General features: G+C 36.0%; 1 protein-coding gene across 1 annotated transcript in view; it reads left to right on the top strand.

The window, feature by feature from the left end:
• The window catches only part of TRPM6 (transient receptor potential cation channel subfamily M member 6), a 256,602-nt gene that overhangs the window by 160,683 nt on the left and 71,318 nt on the right, over positions 1-24,601 (top strand). The window contains exons 19-24 of the mRNA XM_007498544.3: positions 1,840-1,986; positions 4,570-4,698; positions 11,378-11,629; positions 14,767-14,941; positions 15,122-15,236; positions 20,723-20,922. Of these exons, the coding sequence (XP_007498606.2) occupies positions 1,840-1,986; positions 4,570-4,698; positions 11,378-11,629; positions 14,767-14,941; positions 15,122-15,236; positions 20,723-20,922 (1,018 nt within the window). The remainder of the gene's footprint in view (positions 1-1,839; positions 1,987-4,569; positions 4,699-11,377; positions 11,630-14,766; positions 14,942-15,121; positions 15,237-20,722; positions 20,923-24,601) is intronic.

Below are 24,601 nucleotides of genomic sequence, written 5' to 3'. Positions count from 1 at the left end.
TGGTATTGTATTAGATGGCTTTTGTGTTCTCCTTCCCTTTTAAATCTATGATCCTGTTAACTTGAACAGCTAACTTTTCAGATCCTGCCTCCTTAAAAAGATTCCTTGCTTTCTCCCTCTCCCTTGGATTTGAATTTAAATTCCTAAATTGCATTCATAATTATTTTGGGGCATAGCACTTCCAAGATTATAAATCCCATTTTTTCATGACAGCCCTGGGAAGTAAGTAGTGAAAATGTTATTCTTCTATTTTACAGATGAGGAGATACTCAATGATTAAGTGATTTGTCCAAACTTAGTCATCAGAGTTGGAACTCCAGCTCTGGCCTCCTGCTTCTTATGTCCTGTTTTCTTCCCACTACAGCTGTAGACTCTTTATCATGGCACTTTACTCCTGCAAATTTAGCATTCTTTCCTAGGATAACATTAGTTAGTATTTGATTATCTCCACTAAATTGGCATAATAACCAAGGGCAATTCAGATCCAATGGAATGCCACAGTAGAAAAGATATTACAACTAGAAGTTATTTCATCCCATTACTGTGATTACCTACTGAGCTCTTCCTAAGTGGTATTTTAGGGCATTAAGATCTCACTGTAAGTCACTGATTTTCTAGGCTATTCCAACTTTATTTTTGCTCCAGCCAGTTAGGATTCAAACTGATTCTTCTGGCTCTAGGCAAAGTTCACAACTCAATGTGTCAAGGCAATGGGATAATTCAATGATCATTCACAGTTATTTAGGAAAGATAGATTACTTATCTGAATAGACTAGGTCACATAATCATATCTCCTGAGATTGTCCTTTTGTATAAATGACTACTTTTCAGTTGTGTAGGCTTGGTTTTGAGGGATAGATATATTTGTGATACTTTAGAGATTATTATTGCTCTAAGTAGAGAGAGCTCCTACTAAGGGGAAAAACGCTTTAATGGTAGGGGAGAAAGACCGAGAGACACTAACATGAATACTTCCATTATTTTAGAATAAATCAATGTTTCAAGTGGAAATGAGGAGTCACATGTAACCCTTATGTTTTGTGTCCCTTTATCACTATACTTGTATTAGGGCAACCAAGATATAGAGTCCACCCTAATTCATATGCCTTAGACTAATAAAAGTATAGGATATTAGCAAATCTGTTTTTCTTTTTCCAACAAACTGTGGCCAATGTCAGAGGCTGACCAGTTGAGAATCCAGTGTAATTGTATTTTATGAATGTTATAAGTGTTTGTGGGAAATTGACCCTATTTAGAAGCCCTCTTGCCCCATAAAGACTTATTTCTCATTGTGTTGCTTGTTACTTCTCTTTGTCTGGGCTTCTGAATTAAATGGGATGTAGCAAAGTACTCGGCAGTTCTAAGCCACCAGGAGCAGGTAGGTGGTACAGTAGAGAGTGCCTGTAATGGGGTCAGGACTCAAGTTCACATATGACCTCAGACTTAGTCTGAGTCCCTTAACTCCGTTTGCCTTGGTTCCCTTACCTGTAAAGTGAGCTGGAGAAGGGAATGGCAAACAACTTCAGCATCTTTGTCAAGAAAACCCCAGATGGGGTCACAGAGTCAGACATGACTGGAACAATAACAAAACAGATTTTGCAGCCAGTATGTGTCAAAGGTGAGACTTGAACACTTTTCCTGCTTCCAAGACTAGCTTTCTCTTCCCTATGTCACACTGTGCCTCTCCCACAGGGAAAGTGGATTCACTAATTGGGTGGTTTCCAGAAGAACAAATTGCTTTTTTAGGCTGTTTCTTTAAAATAATCAGTAGAACGGTATGTTTTCCTGAGAATAAAACAAATGTTTCTCCACTTTTTTTCCCCCTCTTTAAACTACCAGAAGAATTATGATTTTGAAAAGGGATCTGATGAGAAACCTGATGATAGCCACAACTTTGCTTCATATCATGGACCCCAAAGCCTTCCTGGAACCAGAAAAATTTATGAATTCTACAATGCTCCGATTGTCAAGTTCTGGTTGTACACGGTTGGTCATTGCTTCAAGTCTTATTAACTTTAGTAATTAGTGGTTTCAGTGGTTTTGCTCCTTACAGAAAAGCTACTAAGAGCATGGTTGTTTTTTTTTTTTCTTCAAGAAGCAAAGGATATACAAACTGAAGGGAAGATTTTTGAATGTTTGAAATGATGGTGTAGAAAATAGTGACAAGTGTAGGAAAGTAGGGGAGAGGAAGAGAGAACTCTTTCAGGAATCGGAATGGAAGTTTCTCCTGAAGCTTTAGGGTCCTTTTTATTTTTTTTGGGGGGGGAGGGTCCTCCTTTTTTTATACTATGATATGATTTCCTATGAATGACCTAAGAGAGTTTCATAATTCCTGGAATGCAATGTTTTCTCATTGACTTTTTGAAAAAAGGCTTATCTTCTGTCTTAGAATTGTTACTAAGTATTGGTTCCAAGGCAGAAGAGCAGTAAGGGCTAGACAATGGGGGTTAAGTGACTTGCCCTGTGTCACATAGCTAGGAAGTGTCTGAGGCCATATTTGAACCCAGGACCTTCCACCTCCAGGTCTGGCACTCTATTCACTGAGCCACTCAGTTGCCCCTCTTATTGACTTTTTGAGGAAATCTTGCTAGATTAGATTAACAGGGGCATAGATTTTAGTGGTAGCAGAAAGAATAGTGGACTGGATTCATACGACTGACTGTGGTAGCTAGATGGCTAAATGAATAGAATTCTGGTTCTTGGAGTCAGGAAGATCTGCGATCAAATCTAGCCTGAGACATTTCCTGGTGAATGACTTTGAACAAGTCACTTAACATCTATCTTAGTTTCTCCAGCTGTAAAATGAGGATAATAATAGCATCATCCTCAGAGTTGTTGCAAGGATCATATGAGATAATATTTTCCAAGCAAATAGTATGGTGCCTGGCACATAGCAATTGCTTCATAAATGCTTTTTTTTTCCTTCTTCCCCTTTGGTGGCATTGAACTATAACTGTTACCTTGACCAAGTAACTGTTTCTTGGTTTTTTAATGAGAAAGAAAGGTTGAAATAAATGATTTCTAAGGACCCTTCAGTTTCAGTTAATGATCCCAAGTCTATGGCATATGTCTTCATAGTTTTCCATGAAAATCAGCACATATACATACTTTATAGAAGCCAGTTAGAAAAAAATAGGCAGGATAAAATAACATTTTTTAAAAAGTCAAGCTTTCTGTAAACATATCAGGTTCTATTTTGGATGGTGGAGAACTTGAGAAAATAGAAATTTTGTGTTCTACAGAATACATAGAACCTATTTTGAATTTACCTAGTATTTTAAATCAGTGAGAAGTATATTAGAATAAGTAGAGGGTTGGGGGCTTGCCTCAAGTAGATTGATAATTTCTGTATGAGGTTCATAAATGAGGTCCAACACATATGTTGCAAAGTTACTATGAAAAAGTCTGAATGCATTAAATAAATGTAGGTCCTTTTAGATATACGCTTTTGCAGGGGAGAATACTCATTGAACATATAGAAGTTCTGTTATGATTCTTGGGAAAAAGGATCCATAATGTCATTTTATTCTTTAATCCTCTCTTTGGTGACTACAGTGCTCCTATAAAATACTTGTTCTCTCAATGTAGTTCAGCCTTGTCTCTATTAACTTAAGAATTTCAAAGAGTTCTATCTAAAAGATTAAGTAACTGGCCCATGGTTAAACAACCAGTTTGGAGCAGAGCTGGAACTTGAAACCAGGACTTCCTGATGAGGTTTTGATAGAAAACGGTGTCAAGAGCTTATTCATGCCTTCTATTGAATAAATGAATGAATGTAGAGGGATTTTTAAAATTATTGCTTCCAAATATCTTATCATTGTATCAAAAAATCAAATCTACCCTGAGAAGATTATGGTTTGCTGCCACTGAGAATTTTCAAGACTATCTAGTCAAACCAATAACTTATACACAAAAAAATAACATGAGTGGCTTATATAGCGAAAATGATGAGGAATAAAAGAGTCCTTCCACTATATCCATGAAACATAAAAGCAAAATAAAACAAATCAAAAGGAATATCTCTAATAAAATAGATTCTTCATGGAATTCTGATAAAAGACAATGATTAAGAATAGTAAAGGATGAGAAGACATTGATGGAAGACATTTTGTATTCAAGCTGTAAGTAGTAGAGGCAGCTAGGTAGAGAATTGCATTGACCACTGGGCTTGGACAGGGGAAGACTTGAGTTCAATTCTGGCCTCAGTTATTTACTTTTAATCTGAATCTGGTCAGTTCATTTAACCACTGTTTTGCATCATTTTATTCAAGTCTGAAATAAGAACCATGGTATTTTTATTTTCAGTTCCAAATCCTTTCCTTGATTTCAACCCCTTTTCACCCATTGAGAAGCAAGAAATATGATTCCTATTATACATATGAAGATATACAGACAAAATTTCCATATTATCTATGTTTCTCCCCCCAAACAAGAGAAATAAAGAAAAAAAGGCAATTCCCAAAGATAAATTATAAAAATGTTTTGTATCATGGGAGTTTCCTTAGGATAATTTTCTAATTATATTACTAGCTCATTGATTCCTGTAATATATGTATCCTGTCTCCACAGATGGCATACTTGACATTTCTCATGCTCTTCACATATACTGTCTTGGTAGAGATGCAGCCTCAACCTACAGTGCAAGAGTGGATTGTTATTATCTACATTTTCACCACTGCCATTGAGAAAGTCAGGGAGGTAAGTTCTTGAATTTTATCCCTTTCTGTAAATCCTTGTTTTGGTAGAGGAAACTGGCTTTTTTTTTTTAAAGGAAAATGGGTTTTTATTAATATATATGGGAAGGAAATAAGCATTTAAGGAGCATCTCCTATGTACCAGGCAATATGCTAAATATTTTTACAAAAAGTTAACATCACTTGATCTTTACAACACTCTTTTGAGGTAGGTACTATTACTATTCCTATTTTATACTTGAGGAAGCTGAGGTAAACAGATTAAGTGAATGGTTCAAGGTCACATGGCCATTAGTTATGAACCAGATTTAAACCCAAGTCTTCCTGCATTTAGGCCCATTTTACAACTGAATTATTCATGAAGTAAAAGAACAGGACTATAAGTGGTTACCTTAATTTCTTTTAATTTAAAAATTTAAAAATTTCTATTGCTTTTTTAAAAAATTATCAAATTTTCCCCATTATCTCTTCCCTGCTCTCTCCAGAGACATCTAATAATTGCAAATAATATTTTAAAGAAAAAAAGAAAAAAGTCAGCAAAACTGATCAATACATTAAAAAAGGCTGAAAGTATATGCAGTGTATCACATTCATGACCCCCCCCCCCCATTTCTATGAAGGAGTGGAATGTAGGTGTCTTCTCAGTCTGCTTTCTAACCTGTGGTGACAGATAACTTGTTAAGGGAAGAATCACAACAGAATAAAATCCCCCTCATCATTATCTGAATGTTCCAGCCACTTGCTATCGTTAGAGAATTCTAAGGTCATTGTCTTCTACAGAAACTTCTTGTTACCTTTCCCACTCATGGTCTTTGGGGAGGAAGATTGCTTCTTTCATTTGATACCAATGAACAACTGCTAATAGACTTGCCTACTATCTGTACTTAGACACATTCTCTTTGATGGTATCATGTAATTTTACAGTCTACCATATCCTGACCTCTCTTATATTTGTCTTTTATCATCCAGATAACAGTATTGTTAAAGTGACAAAAGTTATGTAGTGTGAGTCCAGTTTTAGCTGTCCAAAGGTTGATTGAAACTAACCCCCTTCTCTCTCCTCTGAGTACTTCTTACAGGAAAAAAAAAATATTCCTCTCTAGTTTTTTACTTGTCTTTAAAATAAAATTTATTTCCAGTTCCAAATTCTCTCTCTTCCTTCATCCTTTCTCCACCCAATGAGGAATTAAGAAATACAATGTCAATTATATATGTAAAATTATGCAAAACATATTTCCACATTAACCATTCAACTTGCCTTTAAAAATTGGTGTTTTCCCCATATGCTTATAGCATGCAATTACTATCAGATATAATTATGACCTATACTTTTACAGGTTTCAGTGAGCATATGTTCCCAGGTTTTAAAAGTCATATAGAATTACTTTCATTTATTTCTTCCTTTGGACAACTTGTTTAGTATTACTTAGTAAATGCATTTTTAGCATTAAGATATATTGTCTATTACTACACTGGAACTTACACTGGAAGAGATATCTTCAGGGAAATAAAATGTGTGTGTGTATGTGTGTGTGTGTGTGTGTGTGTGAGAGAGAGAGAGATCACGCCTATGCTGTTGTTTTCGAGGCTTTGGGGAAAATACTTATTATAGTTTCATCTCACTGCTTGTTAGACATTTTATCATTCAGGTAAAATTTCCTGGTGAATGCCTGGTGAATGGTTTGTTATAATAATAAAGCTTAATTTACAGAGCAGAAGATGGGCTATGATAATAGTATATGGTTGATTTAGTTATAATAAATGATCAACTATGATAATCTAGTATGACAGATACATTTTCTAGGACTAGTTCTTATGAAGTACCAATCTATAATAAAAGTCATTGATTGCTTGTGATTTACTGATTATTTCCCAGTTGCTAATTTACTATGAAAGTTAAATAAAAAATTGTGCTATAATATCAATATTATTAAGTTTAAAACTCTTAGAAACTGATGAAGAATGAAATATGCAAAACCAGGAGACCAATTTATACGATGACTAACAACACTGTAAAGACAAACAGCTTTGAAACTTTTAAGAATAATGATCAACGAGATGATCATTCCTGATTCCAGAGGATAGCAGATGAAATGTACCATCCATCTCCTGATAGAGAGATGATGGATTCAGGATGCAGAATGATGCATTTTTTTTTGTTTTTGGACACAGCTAATGAGGGAATTTATTTTGTTTAACTTTGCATATTTGTTTCAAGGAATTCATCACCCCCCTCCTCCTTGTGTTAGGGGTTAAAAAGAACAGAAAAATAGATTTCCATGAGTTAGAAAAATTAAAAGAAGGATGACTTGTAACTCATTTGTTGGCATATTTAACAAACATTTATTACTCGCCTTGTTACTAGGTCCTAGTATATTCAAAGCAGTATTCAAGGAATTTAAGAAAAGATGAATATAAATAAGACATGGTTTTGGGTCCAAGGAGCTTATTGTCTTATAAGGGGGATTTTACACACATTCAAGTATATTTTACACACAGTCAAGTATAAAGCAGAGAATAAAAGAAATGCTAATAATATGCTATGAAAGCTACAAAGAGGAAGATATCCTTACTGGTTTCAGAGTGAAATAGCTAATATACTATTCCTAAATATTATCTGACTTAACTGTTAGGTTCAAGTATGATGTTTAGAGTCAGTAAGCTGGTTTGGGGAAGGGTAGCCTGGCAGTGCCAGGCCCTGAGCTAATAAACACAAACAAAAAACACTGGGCAGGTGGATTTAATACATAAAGGAAAGTTGGAAAGGGGATTTGGGGGTTTTCTAATCTAATTTACTCTATCTATCCCCACCAGATCTAACAGTCCCTACAAAGGGATTTCTTATTAGAAATACCCTACTCTATTTCTCCCTAACTCAAATTTGCAATCTCTAATCTTAATTAACCCTCACTTATACCCCCCTTTGATAGAGTTAATGAAAAGGGTCTGTGTAAGGATTTTCTAAGGCCAGGGAAAGTCTTACATCCCAAAGGATCCAGACATGATCTCATGGTCTTGTAGCTGGATCAGGTTCGCCAGGGATAGTTTTGATGTCAAATAGCAAACCAAGAACTCAGGAAACCAAGAAAAAGGATAGACTCCAAGAAAAAATACAGCTGGTACCTCCAGAGAGCTTTTTTCCAGAACGTCAACTGTCTTTCTCTCCCAGTCTCAATCCCTTACAAAGTTCTAGAATCTTCCTGCTGGTCTAATGTCACTTCTCTGCAAAATCTCACTATTTTCCTTACAACAAGAGTCAAAGAAGACTTCATGAAGAGATGGTACTTGAATATTTCACCAGATAGAAATGGGAGTGGAAAGAACAATGCAAACATTAGAAATGTCATGATGAAAAGCATAAAAGATAGGAAAAACTTAACTTTGTTCATAGAGCAACAAATATTCCAGTTTGACTACAGCAGGATACACAAAGTTGCATGACATGAGATGAGACTGGTACCATTTGGTGAAGGGTCTTCAATATGAGGCTAAAGAGTTTAGTTGTTTTTTTTTTAGGCAACTACTTGCCACTAATATTTCATGAACTAGGAAGTAACATGATGAGAACTTTAATTTAGGAAGTGTGTGGGATGAGATGTAAATAAGGAAAAATATTAGGAAGTTATTGTAATAAGACGGAATGAAAGACAATGGAATTTTGTGTTAGAATTGATAGACTTGGTAAGGAAGAGACACCATATAGTCATATGAGCCCATAAGGGAGGAGAAGAAAATAAATGTATAGAAATTTTAAGATTTGGGGGGAAGATCTTGATCAGTTCATTATCAGATCACCTTAATAATCACAGCAAAATAAAAGATGATATCTTCTGTTGAGTGTGAGAGGCATGGATGGGAGTAGTACTGAGAGCTTGAGGGGAATAGAGGAAGTTTGAAAGCAATCTCATATCTAAAATATATTGAAAACTTTATCAGATTTATAAGAATAAGAACCATCCCCAATAGATAATAGGAAATAGATATGAACAGATAATTTTCAGATGAAGAAATCAAAACTATATATGTATATGAAAATTATATTCTGAATCACTACTGATTAGAAAAATGGAAACCAAAGCAATTCTGAGATACTGTCTCATGTTCATCAGATTGGCTAAAGTAATAAAAGGCAAAATGGCAAATGCTAAAGGGGATGTAGAAAAATAGGGGCACTAGTACTCTGTTGGCGGAGTTGTGAAGGGATCCAGCCATTTTGGTGAGCAATTTGGAATAACACTGAGAGAGTTATAAAACTGTGTATATATTTAGACTCAGTAATACATAGCTGGGTATTTTTCCAAATAAGGGAAAAAAGAAGAACTTATATATTCCATAATATTTATAGCAATTCTCTTTGTGGTGATAAAGAACTGGAAGTTGAGGGTAACCATCAGTTGGGGAATGGCTAAACAAATTGTGATTTATGATTGTGATGGGACACTACTATGCCATAAGAAACAATGAATAGGCTAATTAAAAAAAAAACTTGGAAAGAACTATATAGGCTAATAAACAGTGAAATGAGTAGAACCACGTGAGTATCATACATTGCTACAGATTCAATTCTTGAAGAATAAATTGTGAATGTTACCTCCAGAGAAAAAAACTGAAAAATGGAAACACATAATTTATGTATACATATCTGTATCCTAGTCATACTATGATGCAAGGAGTGGAGGGAGGGACTGAATTATTTGCAAATAAATTCTATTAATTAAAATAAAAGCTTGAACTGGTCACAGTGGGGAATATAATCATACTTCCTCAGTGAATTATGACTCTTGGCATGGCAGTTCTCTATAGCAGTGTTATCACAGATATAGATGTCTCACTACCACAGCCCCCCCCCCCCCCCCCAAAGTAAGGGACCAAGTGATGATCAATAGTATGAATTTGTGTTTTTCAATTAAATTATTATTTTTTTAAACAATGAAAATCAACTTCTCTTCCTTCTATCCTCTCCTCTTTAGGGGAAAAAAAAAAGAGAAACAAAACCTCAGTAACAAATATGTATAGTCAAGCAAAATAAATTCTCCCTTTGGTCATAATTACCATTCTCCATCACAAAGTGTATAGCATGCTTTGTTGTGAGTCTCTGAAATTCTTGTTGGTTATTGCATTGATCATTTAGAAAATTTTCCAAAATTGTTTGACTTTATGATAATGTCATTTCATAAATCATTCTGCCAGTTCTGCTTACTTAACTCATATTAACTTAAAAACTCACATAAGTCTGTCTAGGGTTTTTTTTTTAATTGTCTTCATTATTTCTTATAGAACAATAGTGATGGAATGCTTTGTTGTCATTCTCCATTTGATGGGCATTGCCTCCCCTTCTACTTCTTTGCTGCCTATACAAAAATAGCTGCTATAAATATTTTTCTACATATCAGTCCTTTTTCTCTTTTTATTTCTTTTGTACATGATTATGATTAATATGATTAACCTATGATTAATATTGCGGGGTCAAAGAGTATACATAGTTGAGTAACTTTCTGGGCAAAGCTTCAAAATATGATCTCGATAAGCTAGTTTTCTCCAGCAGGCAAGTTGAGATTGGTTATAGAAAAAAAGATTGGAGAAATCTAGGATTAAGAGTTGTCATGACAGACCAGGGAGAAAGTCAAAGAAGCTAATGGTGGAATTCAGATTAGGTAGGGAGATACATAAAGCCAAGAGAGGACCTGGTAGAGTAATGAGAGGCTCTGAGATTGGATGCTGAATGTGAAGTAGTTTAGTAGGAGAGAACTGATTATGAGCAGAGATGAGGAATTTCTGAGCGTTTTGAATTTTGGTATGTTTTTAGTTAGATACTAAAAAATATAAAATAGCAAAACCTCATCTCTCTCTACCTCAAGGTTCCTAATCCTCTCCACCTTTTAAGTCCAACCAATGTTTTGTGTTCAGATCATTTCTTTTCCCATAGTAATATATTACTACTAAGAATAGATAAAATCTTTTCATTTGTAATCCTTGTAGTTTGAGAATGAAGTTTCTAAAAATGTGGTCATAGTAAGACAAAATTTTTTCAGACTTCAAAAAATGCCTTGAAGAAAACCTAAAGAAGTTCAAAAGGAAACAGATAAGTAGGATAACTTTGAAAATAACATTTTGAATTTATCTTATAATTAAAAAAAATAATCCTACCTAGCAGAAATTCTCAGGTTCATATAAATTATCTCTTTCTGTTTGATTTTTTTATATATAGAAATGTTAAGTTTTGGTGGTTGGAATAGTTCCATCCTTTTCCTTGCTTAACATCCTTACTTAACAAAAATTTTTACCAAATTATTTATCAGCATCATCATCACTATCAACACTATCAAAATACATTTATTAAACTTTTCTTTTGCTATAGGTGAATTCCCTTTTGATATATGGTTCATATATTCAGATCAATTTAAGTCCCTAAAATGCCTGGAAGGAAGGACAAGATTCACTTAGTAGAGCTGAAAGAATGGTGGAGATAGAGTCACACATGGGTTCAGATCCCATTTCTGTTATTTTCAAACCATATAACTTCAGTAAATCACTTCTAGGCCTCATTGTCTTCATCTGCAAAACAATGAAGTCAGACTAGATGACTACTGAGATCCCTTTAAGCTCTAAATCTATGATACTGGAGTCTTATGATTGATGTTTCATAGTTCCATTAACTTTTCCTGTCTCTTTTCCATCTCTAGATATTTATTTCAGAACCAGGAAAGTTCATCCAAAAAGTGAAGGTGTGGATTAATGAATACTGGAACTTAATAGACACTATTGCCATCAGCTTGTTCACAATTGGTTTTGCCCTTCGATGGGCTGATCCCCCTACACAAACAGCTGGAAGGTTAATTTACTGCATAGATACTATATTCTGGTATTCTCGACTCTTGGACTTTCTTGCTGTGAATCAACATGCTGGTCCATATTTAACCATGATTGGGAAGATGGTAAGTATTTCCTGGTCATAGTGATTTTTGTTTCTTTGAAAAAATAGCCTTCTCTAGTATTTTTAGAAAGGTACTGGGGTAGGTGACAACCTTAAGTTTTACAAAGTTGTTTGTCTTTGTATTGCTATTATTGTATAACTTTTTCTTTTGAGACTTATTTCTCACTTCATTATTTCAGTTCATACAAATCTTCCCAGTTTCCTCTGAAATCTTCCCTTTCAACCCTTTCTTATTGCATGATAGCATTCTATTTCATTCTTTCACCATAATTTGTTCAGTCATTCTCCAACTGATAGGCACCTTTCAGGTTGTGTTTTTTTGATTTCATTTAAAAAAGTGAGCTATAAAATTTTTGTACAAATGGAGTTTCTTTTTATCCCTTTGGACATTGTTCCAAATTGCTCCCCAAATAGGTGAAAATTCCAGTAGTGTATTATTGTACCAAGTTTTTCAGATGCTCCAGCATTTACCATTTTCCTCATTTGTTAACTTTGCTTATCTAATAGGTGTGAGGCAGAACCTCCTAGTTGCTTTAATTTGCATTTCTCTAGTTCTTAGACATTTAGATCATTATCAAAACTATTGTTGCTAGTATTTTGGATTTTCCCCCTGAAAACCTTCAGTTTATATCCTTTGATCATTTGTGCGAAATAGTCTATTAAAAAAAAGATTTCCTGTAACCCCAAGATTAGCTTTTATATACTTTGGGGGACATTTATAAATCAAATGATTTCTTTGGTATTTATACTCCAACAGTTCTTTCCCTAGAGATGGATAGCATTCTTTTTCACAAGTCCCTCAGAATTGTCCTGGATCATTACATTGCTGTTAGGTCATCTTTGGAGAACATTTATGAAAAAGAAAGAGATTACTCTCACTATGCCACTGGTACTTTGTAACCATTATTTGCTCCATGGATTCTATATTAGATAACATTCATCAAAAATATAGTACTGTCAAGCTGAGTGTCAATTGATGTTTAAAGTAAAAGAAGAAGGAAATAAACACTTATTAAATACCTATTATATGCCAGGCAATGTGCTTATTCCTTTTTATAAATATTATAATTTGATCCTCACAACAAACCTTCAAGGTAAAAGCTATTATCCCCATTTTATAGTTGAGGAAAACACTGAGGTAAACAGTGGATAAGTGACTTGATCATTGTCACACAGCTGATGCCAGAGGGCAGATTTGAACTCAGATCTTCCTGATGAGGCCTACTGCTTTGTCCATGGCCCTAGTAGCTTCCACAAACTCATGTATATGGTTAGCATTGAGGACCATGGTCTTTTAGTTCACTCCCAAGATGTTTTCTGGAATAAAACAGTCTTTTTTTTCCCTCTGCAAACTCTATGGGAGTGGTTTTAGTTTTCTGCATCTAATATTTTCTATTTGAGTAAGCTTAGGTTCTTTCTGGAGAGAGTCAAAGTGTACTCAGATGCTCTTTTAAATATGGTCCTTTCTGGGATAGTTACTGGTCCTAGGATGAGAAAGTGAAAAAGGTTTGGGTGAAGATATTATACTAAAATGGAGGAAAAGGGCATGAAAAGAAACATAGATAAATCTCAGACAAACAATTTTTTTCACAATTTTGTCCAGGATTCGGCTGGTTTGAGTATGCTTGGTCTTACTGAATTTATCATTTAATGTGGTTTACATATAAAAAGGTCTAAAAACCTCAATAGATGGAATTGATGTTATTTTGGCAGTTAAAATGAAAACTTGACCAAACATTTACCTAATGTGAGTTCCTTGTAATGATATTGCTAAAAAAGAACCAGTTTGATTAGAATTCTACTTAGCTTCTTTTGAGTATGCTAAATGAGATGCTAAACCTCCAAGAGAAGAGCAATCAGTAGAAGGAGAAAGGTAGGTTTCTGAGTGATTAACTGTAGAAACATTCCAGGAACACTTAAGATTTAGTTTTTTTTTTGTAAGACTGGTGTGATGAATTTAGTTTGTAATAAATAGTAATCTGTGCAACACTATTTTCTTGTTGCTGTAACTGGATACTCTGGCTTGACTAGGGGCTGCTAGTATGGGGACACACCTGAGGGTACCTAGTTACAATGAAGATAGAGGTACTACTTTAGATATAGAGAGATGTTGCCACAGGGGAATGCTCTGGGGTCTGCCTACTGATCTCTATTGATGGCTAATAAATTAATCTATTTACTAATCTCCCCCTCCCTTTTGCCCCTCCCTTTCACCCCCCTTCACCTCCCAGTTTCTTCAAAGAAGCCTTTGGCTTCTTCCCTCCCCCCTGAGTGAACTATAAAGATACTCTTTTCCTTTTTCAAGTCAGGGGGTTTATTGGGAAACAGGATGGGAAACTGAGGTAAGAGGGATGAGGGTTTCCCTAATATGTAAGGAGAATTTGAGGGTTTGGGAAATCAGTCCAGTCACAACTGTGACAGAGGGACAGTCAGAAAGATGGAGGACAACTGTTATTCTTTTCTTCTCCACAAAGCCACCAAGGTCTCTCACCCTAATTTCAGAAGCCCCCCTCAAGGGTCCTTCAGCCTGGGACAGAAAATAATAATATTGGTTCTCAGCTTCTTCCCCCTTCAGCCAGGCTTGCCTCCTTTGGTCAGAAAAGAACCCCCAGAGAGTCAAAGTCTCCTTTCTTGGTCAGTCACCCCCAGAGAGAGAGAATCCGTTCCTCCCCCTCCAGCTTCAATTGCCTCCTTCTAGGAACATTCCATTTGGAATCTTCGCCTTGAATGACAGACAAGTCCCCAGCTTTGTTTCTTGCATGACTTGGGTTGTCCTGCAAATCCTCTCTCTCTTCATGTCTCTTCCACAAGTTCTAATAGAGAAAGGATGGCCAAAATTATTTAATCTCAAAAGGTTGTTGTTGTTTTTTAAACTGTGGGCACATTTGACTTAAAACATTCAGAATTAAAAAAAAAACCCACAAAAACAAACATGACAGCTTTGGATATACCCAGAGTAAGGCATTTTTTTTTTTGAGTCAAGTACAAAAATGTAATAGCTAAACAATTATAGTGACAAGAGATAGATTTTTTTCTTTTACTAAATTTGGCTCTTGTACGTTATTACTTTGTGCTTTGTGTCTAAATGAATACTGTGGTTGTGGCCCCAGATCATTATATCCATATTTTGTTTTTCAGACAGCAAATATGTTCTACATTGTGATCATGATGGCTATCGTGATCTTGAGCTTTGGAGTGGCTCGAAAAGCAATTCTTTCTCCACATGAGTCTCCATCTTGGACACTGGCTCGTGATATTGTGTTTCAGCCATACTGGATGATGTTTGGAGAGGTGTATGCTTCAGAGATAGATGGTAACTAGACATTTTTCTATTTTTGGAGAAACTAAAATTTTGTAGATTGTTACAATGATGAAATCTGGGAGTTTATGATCTGAACTTTTGCGATATGTTATGTTGTTCATGGTCACATAGCATGATAAATCATACTGAGTTAAATAATGCCAAAATGTGGCATGTTTTCTTTATTTGTAGTTTGTTCAAGTAACCCGGACTGCCCTCCTGGTTCCTTCCTCACTCCATTCCTTCAAGCTGTCTACCTTTTTGTCCAGTATATCATCATGGTGAATTTACTGATTGCTTTCTTCAAGTAGGTACCAGTTTTACATAGTATAAACCAAAACTGTCTAGGGATGATTTGATTGGGTAAGAGGTTATTGCCTCTTGGTTACATTAACGTCACACATATATAGATGCCTGTGGTTTTGGTATTGTGTTTTACAATAGAGAATTCTACTTATTAATTTATTTTTTCAGTTACTAGAAACCATTTTTTGACATTTTTGAATTTAGATTTTCTCTCTATCTCCCTTCTTTCCCCCTCCCCAAGGTTGTAGGTAAATAGTCTGATAGGTAGATTATACCAGTGCTTCCACAATACATATTTCCAGATTGCTTCTATCATGATAGAAGACACATACATACAAAAAAAATTCATGAAGGAAATAAAGTAGAAGATGGCAGGCTTTGATTTGCAATTGGACTTCAACAGTTCCTTCTTTGGTTGTAGATAACATTTTTTCATCATGGGTCTCTTGTGGATATCTTGGAAACTTGCTGTGCTGATAATGGTTTAGTCCTTCACAGTTGATCATTGTGTAATATTTCTGTTATTGTATGCATTGCTCTCCCAGTTCTGCTCATCTCATTTTCATTAGTTCATATAAATCTTTACAGGTTTTTCTGAACTCATCTTGTTCCTCATTTCTTATAATGCAATAAATTCCATTACAACCATATCCCATAACTTGTTCATCCATTCCCCAAGTGATAGGCAATCCCTCAGTTTCGAATTCATTGCCACTACAAAAAATGCTGCTAAAAATATTTTAGTACAGGTAGGTTCTTTCCCTTTATCTCTGTTTTCTTTGGGATACAGATTCAGTACTCTTATTTCTGGGTCAAAGGATATGCATTGTTTTATGGCCCTTTGACCTTGGTTCCATATTGCTCTCCAGAATGGTTGTATCATTCACAGTTCTACTAACAGTGTATTAGTGTCCTGATTTTTCTACATCCCTTCTAATACTTATCATTTTACATTTTGGTCAAATTAGCCAGGTGTGAAGTATTTCTTAGCTAGTATCAGATTGTTTTGATGATTATTGCTTTATAGCATAATCTAAGAACTGGAATGGTTGGGCCTCCTTGCTTCATTTTTTAAAAATATTGATTCCCTTGATATTTTTGGCCTTTTGTTTTTCCAGATACATTTTGTTATTTTCTCTAGTTCTAGGAGATAATTTTTGGGTAATTTGATTGGTATGGCACCCAATGAAGAATTTTTAATATAAACATAAAACTATTAGAAGGTGAAAAAGCAAAGTGGTGAGAGGAGACTTGTAATGATGAAGAGGAAAATAATGAAAAGGATGTGGGCCAGAATGGTGGGTGAATAAAGTATTTATAAATCATAATTAGTAGAAGTATTGGATGCAGATATAAGTTGGTGGAATAAAGACAGGGACTCACCTGAATTCTTCCAAATTCCTCTCCAAACAACTTTAAAATAATGCCTAAAATCAAATTCTGGAGTGGCAGAACCATCAAAAGTTTGGGGTGAAAGAATTTTTCTTCCCAAGATAATTCAGGAGATCAACAGAAAAGGTCTATCTTATTGGGGTGGTGAAGGACATTGCATCATAGCCTGTGCCCCAGTAAGACAGCAGAGGGCCTTGGGGGTGGCTACATCAGGGGTGGCTTTGGGAGCTTCCAGCCCTGATGGTAAGAGAGTCTGCCAACTGATCTGTAGAAGATTATAAAAGGTTCTTTGTTGGCACTGGGTGCAGAACTTTTGACATGGCCCATTCTGTACATGACCCATTCAGACCACTGTCCCAGGGCAAAGAGGAATACCAACTTACTAGTAATTATGGCTGCATAGGAGTTTGGACCCTGGTCACCATTCCAAGGCAGAGAAGAGTGCTTCTGTTTGCTCATTGATGAGAGGTTAGGTTAGGAAAGCAGATCTTATACCTTTCCTTCCATGTATTACCATGTAAGAACTGAAAACTTATGGACTCCAGATCCAGCTCTGAAAACAGCAACATGAAAAACCTAAAGACTGGGACAATGTTCACTCCACCCTGGAAGCAGAGCTCATCTTTAACAGAACGTTATGCCAAGAAGGGGCAACTGGACTTGTAGTCAAGAAGACTCATCTTCTTGAGTTCAAACCTCAAATACTTATTAGTTATATGACCCCGGACAAGTCACTTAACTCTGCTTCAGTTTTCTTTTATTAGCTAGAGAAGGAAATGCAAAACTCTCCAGTATCTTTGCCAAGAAAATCCTAAATGGAGTCATGAAGAGTTAGACATGACTGAAAAGAGAGATTATTTCAGAGATATTATAAAGAAGATTTCTACACTGGCTAGAATTTTGGACTAGGGACAATTCTGTAATTTTTCTCTCTTTTAAGTGCCTTTAACCATTCAACAAATTCAGCATATTTAAACAAATGTTCATTAAGCACCTGTTTTGTGCAAGGGACTATGCTAAGTTTTGGGGATATAAAGACAAGCAGGACCTAACAAGGAAGATCTTAAGTGAGGAATAGAAGTTGAGAAAAAGAATTGAAGAGACACAGGTGAAAAATATACTATTTGGTAAATGATAGTATGGTATGGAAGTAATTGATATGTTATTTTCATGGACTAAGGCTTCAAGAAGTTGTTGGGGGAGCCTTCTGCTTCCAGGAGCCAAGGACATTCTGAGATTGCCCAAAGTCATCTCAGAACAACCATACACACAAACACACACGGATGCTTCAAAACAAATTCTGGAGTGGCAGAACCAAAAATAAGCCAAGAGGAGACAATGTTGCAGCCCAAGAAAATGTTAAGGGACAATAAGAAGGACCTGTCTCACTGGGGTAAGAGGGGAGGTAGCATGAGGAACAGTCAAGTACAACTTGGCATCAGGAAAAACAAGAGCAGGGATGCAGCCATTGCAAGCACATTTGAGGAAGTCTTCAGAAGGAGGAGCAGCCCTGCACTTATGACACCTGGGGAACCAGCAGCTAGGGAACAGAATCCACCTCAATCCAGTGCACACAACAAACTGGGGAACCCAAGGACAGTACTCCCTCCACTCTAGGAACAGAACTGAACTTCGACATATTGGCAAGATCATGAAGAAATTGTTATGGATGGGGAATGAAGAAAGTCTACTTACCTCATTAAATAAGTGGCACTTGTTATTTATAATGGCTGATTAAGGCTGTTATCAGTTTGTGCCTTGGGGTCTTCTCTAATTCAGGTGACCATTTTGGTGCCTTTCAAGCAGAAACCATCTTTTATTGCAAAAGCTTTTCTTATAATTAGAGCTGTCTCAGAGCTCCCCCTCCCTGGAACTCTTCAGTCAATGGCTAAGCAATCATGTTGAGGTATTTTCTGTAGTTTCTTGTTCAGTTATAGGTTGAACTAACTTTCCTCTGAGATATTTTTATCTTGAACCTGTGATTCTTATTTCCTATCATATTGTTGACTCTTAATACCCAAAAGATCCTGAAGCTTTTCTGATTATCTAAAAGTCTCGAGTAGATATTAAATTTTTAAAAACCAATTAATATAGGAAGATAATTCTCAGGCTTCACAATGAAGGAGAGATGATTGATTATCTTTGTACTTTGATTCCTCAACCAAAAAATGTGCCATTGCTGAAATTGTGATCACAAATATGACAGATTGTTTTTTTCCTCATGAAATATTTAATTGATTATGATGATATGGATGCTGACAAATATACCTCATCAGTGGTAAGGAGCCTAAAATAAACATTCTAGGGCTACTCACTTTTTCATCAAAAATTCTATCATTCAGTAGATATAAAGCTATATCTGAGTAACATAATTTGGGTAACTTTTAGGGGATACCTCACCAATAAAAAATTTCTGGAGGAGGGGTATGATTACTATCTTCAAATATTTGAGAGGCTGTCATATATGAAGATTCAATTCTGAAAGAAAGTGGTTAGAGCACTGGGCCTAAATTCAGGAATACCTGGGGCCAAATTTGCCCTCATATACTTCCTAGCTATGTGATTATGGGCAAGTCATTTTACTTCCCATTTGCTTCAGTTTCTTTATCTGTAAAATGGGGATAATAAGCACCTACCTCCAAGAGTTTTTCTGAGTGTCAAATGAGATAATAATTGTAAAGCACATAGTATAGCATCTGGCACATAATAAGTAAATAATAATAATAAGTAAATGTTAGCTAATATTATTGTTCTCATTATTATCCTGTAAATTTGGAGGAGAAGAAATGGGTAGAAGATATAGGGAGATTTAAGCTCAGTATATGGAAAAGAGATCTTGAAAAATACAACAGGCTACCTTATGAAATACTGAGTCCTCCATCGTGGAGCAGAGTACATCAGGGATATGGCAGAGAAGATTTCTATACTGGTTAGAATTTTGGACTAGGCAATCTGACAGTTCCTTAATTCTGCCTATTGAGTGTCTTTAGTCATTCAACAAATTAAGGTAATTTGAGTCGTGTTCATTTAGCATCTACTTTATGCAAGGTACTACGTTAAGTTTTGAGGATACAAAGACAAACAGGACCCAGTGCCTAGAGCTGTGCTAGAACCATGTGCCTGGAAGTGTGTTATGGGATAGGGGTAAGAGGGAGAAGGATATAAAATATTTCTAAATTATGCCTCCTGTCTTTTGAGAAACTTATATTTTTGTTGAATTGACAAGATTAACTTTCATGAAACAAGTGGTAGCCAATATGATAATTTGTATTAAAGTGCTAGGTGAAGTGGTTCGAACCTCAAAACTCATTACATTTAAAGTTAACATAAGACACGCAAATGTTGTGAAAATTTTGAGACAGAGATCATCAAAATTGTAAACTCCCTGAGAAGGGACTACGGCATTGGACATAATAGGGACTTAATGAGTGCTTATTGAATGAATGCTAAATAAAGCATCTAGTTTAACTGTTTCCATTTTCTAGATGAGAAAACTGAAGCTTGAAGCTCTTTCCCATTTTCTTTTTTTATAAGAAGCTTTCTCAATCTGATATATAATTTCACTGAAAATTTCAGTGTACCATTGCCCATAAGAAATATCTTTTCTCATGGAGGAAGTTCATATCATTAAATTAACTGCATTAAAATAATAAAATTAGAAGTGATCATTGGAGTTTGGATGCATTCATGCAGGGTTTACTAGGTAAGTGGAATTTCTTTGTTGAATATTGTGTAAGTGATTTAGCAAATCTCTGGTGTATATTCTGTTTCCCCCCAATGAATTTCAAACATCTGAATTTTCCCTTAGGTTAAATTGATGCACCATGAGGACTAGAGAGTAGTTTTTGTTCATGATATCAAAGTGTTGAAATATTTTCTCTCTGGTTGGAATTACTGTCTTTTGCACATCTTCCATTTTAATGTGCTCCCAGGGATTACTGATTGGAAGTAGAACATGTAAGGTCATTGGGCATTTGTTTTACTAGCATAATGTTTTGGTGATATAATAAACAGATCTCCCATAAACACTGGGAAACAGAGATAATTAGTTAGCTTGAATTATTTCAGAATTGCCTCTCTTGATTCCTTTCACAGCAATGTTTTCCATCAAATGAAGGCCATTTCCAATAAACTCTGGAAATATAATCGCTACCGTTACATCATGACTTATCATGAGAAGCCATGGCTGCCTCCACCGTTCATCTTACTGAGTCATATATTCCTCCTATTCCGTTGCTTCTGTCATTACCAGGCACCAAATGAACTGGACCAAGAAGAGGGTGATGTTGGATTGAGTAAGCATTGGCTAGCTTTCTGACTTGAAGAGAAAAAGTAAAGGCAATGAGATGAGTTATGATTGCAAACCATTGGAAATTAAGATCATTACTGATGATTGGAAATTAGCAAAATCTGAACAGATTCATCAAATTTTATCACCATGGAGTGCATGACCCCATTGGTGATGACTAAATACGGAGGGTGTCTTTGTAGGAGAAAAGATGAGCAAGGTTCAAATTGTACTTGGATGAAGAAAACACTTTTGTTAAATATTAAATCTGTGGGCAAAGTACCACCAATTTGGTCATGAACACAAATTTCAATGTAGTTATAGCAGCAGTAGTAGTAATAGAAAGAAGAGGAGGAGGAAGAAGAGGAAGAATAGGAAAAGGAGGATTAGAAAATGAAGATTCACACAATACAATCGGATTTGTTCATGATTTGCCTTCACTTTCCTAAAAAGGAAGAGTCTTTGAATAGGCAGAAGTGAGATGAAGATATAAGGTAGAAATGGGGAAAGCGGATAAGGTAATCTTTGTTCAGTGTTTGATAAGTGAACAATCTATTTTCATTGGGTATGGTTAGTATGGTGCATTGCTTATAGGCTTAGTGCACCTGGGACTGGTCTTGAAAGGAGTTTTTGTGTTTGGGAGTTTTTTGGGTATGTGTGAATTTCTAGAAAATACCTTACCCTGTAGATACAGACACAAAGCTTTTGTAGATCCCAGTACAGGAGAGGTTCACCTGCAACATTCTGTATCAAAGAAGCCCAACTCAGTTAATTCCAGTTGGGGATCCTTGCTGAACTTTGAGGAGAGTGAGGACCCAAAGTATAACCTCCAGATGGATGCCAAAGTGATTTTCCAGTGTCTAGCTGTTACCTCTAGGATCAAATAGAAATTTCACTTCTTGGCTTTTAAAGCCATTCTCAATTTGGCCCCAACTCACCTTGCCAACCTTATTTGTGCTTTATTCACCTTCCTGAATGCTAAATCCTACCAAATTGACCTTCTTGTTGCTCCTCACAGATAATACATCATCTTCCATTTCTTTGCCTTTTTTTCTGGCTCCCTCCCATGTCTGGAATTCATCCCACTTTACCTTAACCTTGTAGATTCCCTTAGTCCTCTTCAGAACTCTTCATTTGCCTCCTTCTCCATGAAGCCTCTCCTGATCTCCCTACTCATCACCTTGTCCCTCAGTTATATTTAATTTATTTTCTATATGCTTATTTCTTATTACCCATAATTTCCATGGATAGAATGCAAATTCCTCAAGTTTGTTTACTTTCATTTTGTCCTTATATTCCCAGGCCCCAGTCCAGTGCCTGAACATAGTAGATACTTAAAAGCTTGCTGATTGACTGGCTTCTGAATGGCTTTCCCCTGAAGTATAAGTGGTTAGAGGTTCCCTTTCTCCCCCAAACAAAACAAAATAACATGAAACCAAGGACCTCTCTGCTGCTCTGTGTGGGTTCCTTCATGGCTAACTCCTAGACAAGTTGCATTTTTGGTGGCATCAGTTTTACCGCTATCCAGAAATAATTTCTTCACTATGCCCTGTCTTGTCAATAGGTTCACACAAGCCTGGGAGCCAATAAATTATATAGTAAATTCCTTGTAAGAATTCTCTGAGAAGGTTCTCTAAGGGTTTTCTTCTAGATTAGTGTACTGTTTATAAGATTTGCAGTTCTGAGCTCAGTGGTTCTGCCATGGTAGACAAAAATCCGCTTTCCTAATTGGAGGAACTGCTATTTATTATTTGCTGGTCTAGAGTGTTTCCTCTGGAATGTGTGGTATATATAGAGAGTGATGCTATGATTGCTCTCATTTATCCCTTGTCCACTTACTGAGGGAAAGGGATAAGTCATGAATGAGGCTGATCATCCCCTTTCATGTACTTACAATCATTCAATTCTGTTGAATTAAAACTATTTACAAAAGCCTACTATAGACCCTAACTATGTCACTTACTTTCTACTGGGAAGGAGATGGGGAGGAAAATGACAATATGTGCATCAATAATAAGTAAATACAAAATACAAACTAAATTGACCCCATGCTTTGTCTTGGCTTCAATTTAGCCATGGCATTGGGCAAAGCAGTTAGGTGGTGTGGTAGCTAAAGTGCTGGGTTTGGAGTTTAGATGACTCTTCTTCCCAAGTTCAAATCTGTCTTTAGACAGATTTGTGACCTTAGGTAAGCTACTTAACCCTGTTTTCCTCAGTTTTTTAATCTGTAAAATGAAAGAAAGGGCAAACCACTCCAGAATTTTTGCCAAGAAAATCAAAAAAGCAACTTATTTGGGATTAGCCTTGGAGGAACCATATACATAGTAGAAAAATTGACTGAAAAACCACCAAACAACTTGGGCAAGTCACTTAAACTATCGTGGCCTCACTTTCCTTCTTTATAAAATTAGGGAGTTGGATTAGATGACCTCTTAGGTCCCTTCCAATTCTAGTTATGTGATTCTATCCATCATAGCTATGAATTGGCAAAGAAATGTACCTGAATCAACATGGAAAAGGAAGGAAGGAAATATGACTACTGTATCTCAGGCACTGCACTTAGTGCTTTACAACTATCAACTCATTTGATATTTATAACAACCCTAAGAGCTAGGTGTTGTTATCCTCATTTTACAGTTGAGAAAACAAAGGCAAATAGAGGTTAAATGACTTGCCCAGGGTGCTATTGTCTCAGTCTGCATTTGAATTCATCTTTCTGGTCCCAGACCCAGTACTCTATCCACTGCACCATCTAGTGGTCAGAAGGCAGTTGGATTCATCATTTTTTTAATGCAATTGCAAACCCACAATTCTGAATTTTACATTTATTACCATATGATTACTTTGTGTTGTGTTTCTCTATTGACTCTCTGTTATTATCAGAGGACACACTCTGAAATTCCATCTTAGCCAACATGTTCTTAATAAGTCAGCCTGTAATGTACAATCCTAAAGGAAACAAGTGTTTTGAAGTTCAATCAGTAGCTGGGGTTTTAATGAGACAAGGATATCATTCTACATCTTATTGTTTAAAGGCAACAGAGCTAAAAGTCTTGACTTCTTGGTAGGTAAAGTTTGTTTTTACACCCCATGTCCCTTTGCCCCCAGCCTCCAAAGTCTAGAATGTGATATTCTCATGCCACCAAATTTAGTTATATTTGCCTGGGCAGTTTCCTTTGGACATTCTGAATGTGGAGTTCTGCTCCTAAGTAATCATGTGCTAAGCACAGGACCATAGTGCCACCAGGTGGACATTAACCAGAAAACATGTTGTGCTTTTCAGGCTGCTGCTATTGGGGACACCAAGAACTTAGCTATGATACTTTCAAATTTTTTTTCTGACTCATCTGGTATTTCTTAATGCAAAGAGAAACCATGGAAGATTTTCTTCCTTTAAATTATCTCAGAATTAATTCTGTAAATTCTTATCATGGATGAGTAGAATTTGTATGCTAACTTATTAAAAACTTCTTTCCTTCCCTCTTTCTTCCCTGTCTTCTTCCTTTTTCCCTCCCTCCCTCCCTCCCTCCCTCCCTCCCTCCCTCCTTCCTTCCTTCCTTCCTTCCTTCCTTCCTTCCTTCCTTCCTTCCTTCCTTCCTTCCTTCCTTCCTTCCTTCCTTCCTTCCTTCCAGCTTTCCCTTTTTCTTTTTTGGAAAATCTGACAATCTGAAATAATTTGCCTTGTC

Source organism: Monodelphis domestica, chromosome 7, assembly GCF_027887165.1.
Source record: "Monodelphis domestica isolate mMonDom1 chromosome 7, mMonDom1.pri, whole genome shotgun sequence".
In the NCBI taxonomy this organism is placed as follows: Eukaryota; Metazoa; Chordata; class Mammalia; order Didelphimorphia; family Didelphidae; genus Monodelphis; species Monodelphis domestica.
Note: the sequence above shows the minus strand (reverse complement) of the source record. Positions and strands in the feature narration are given on the sequence as shown.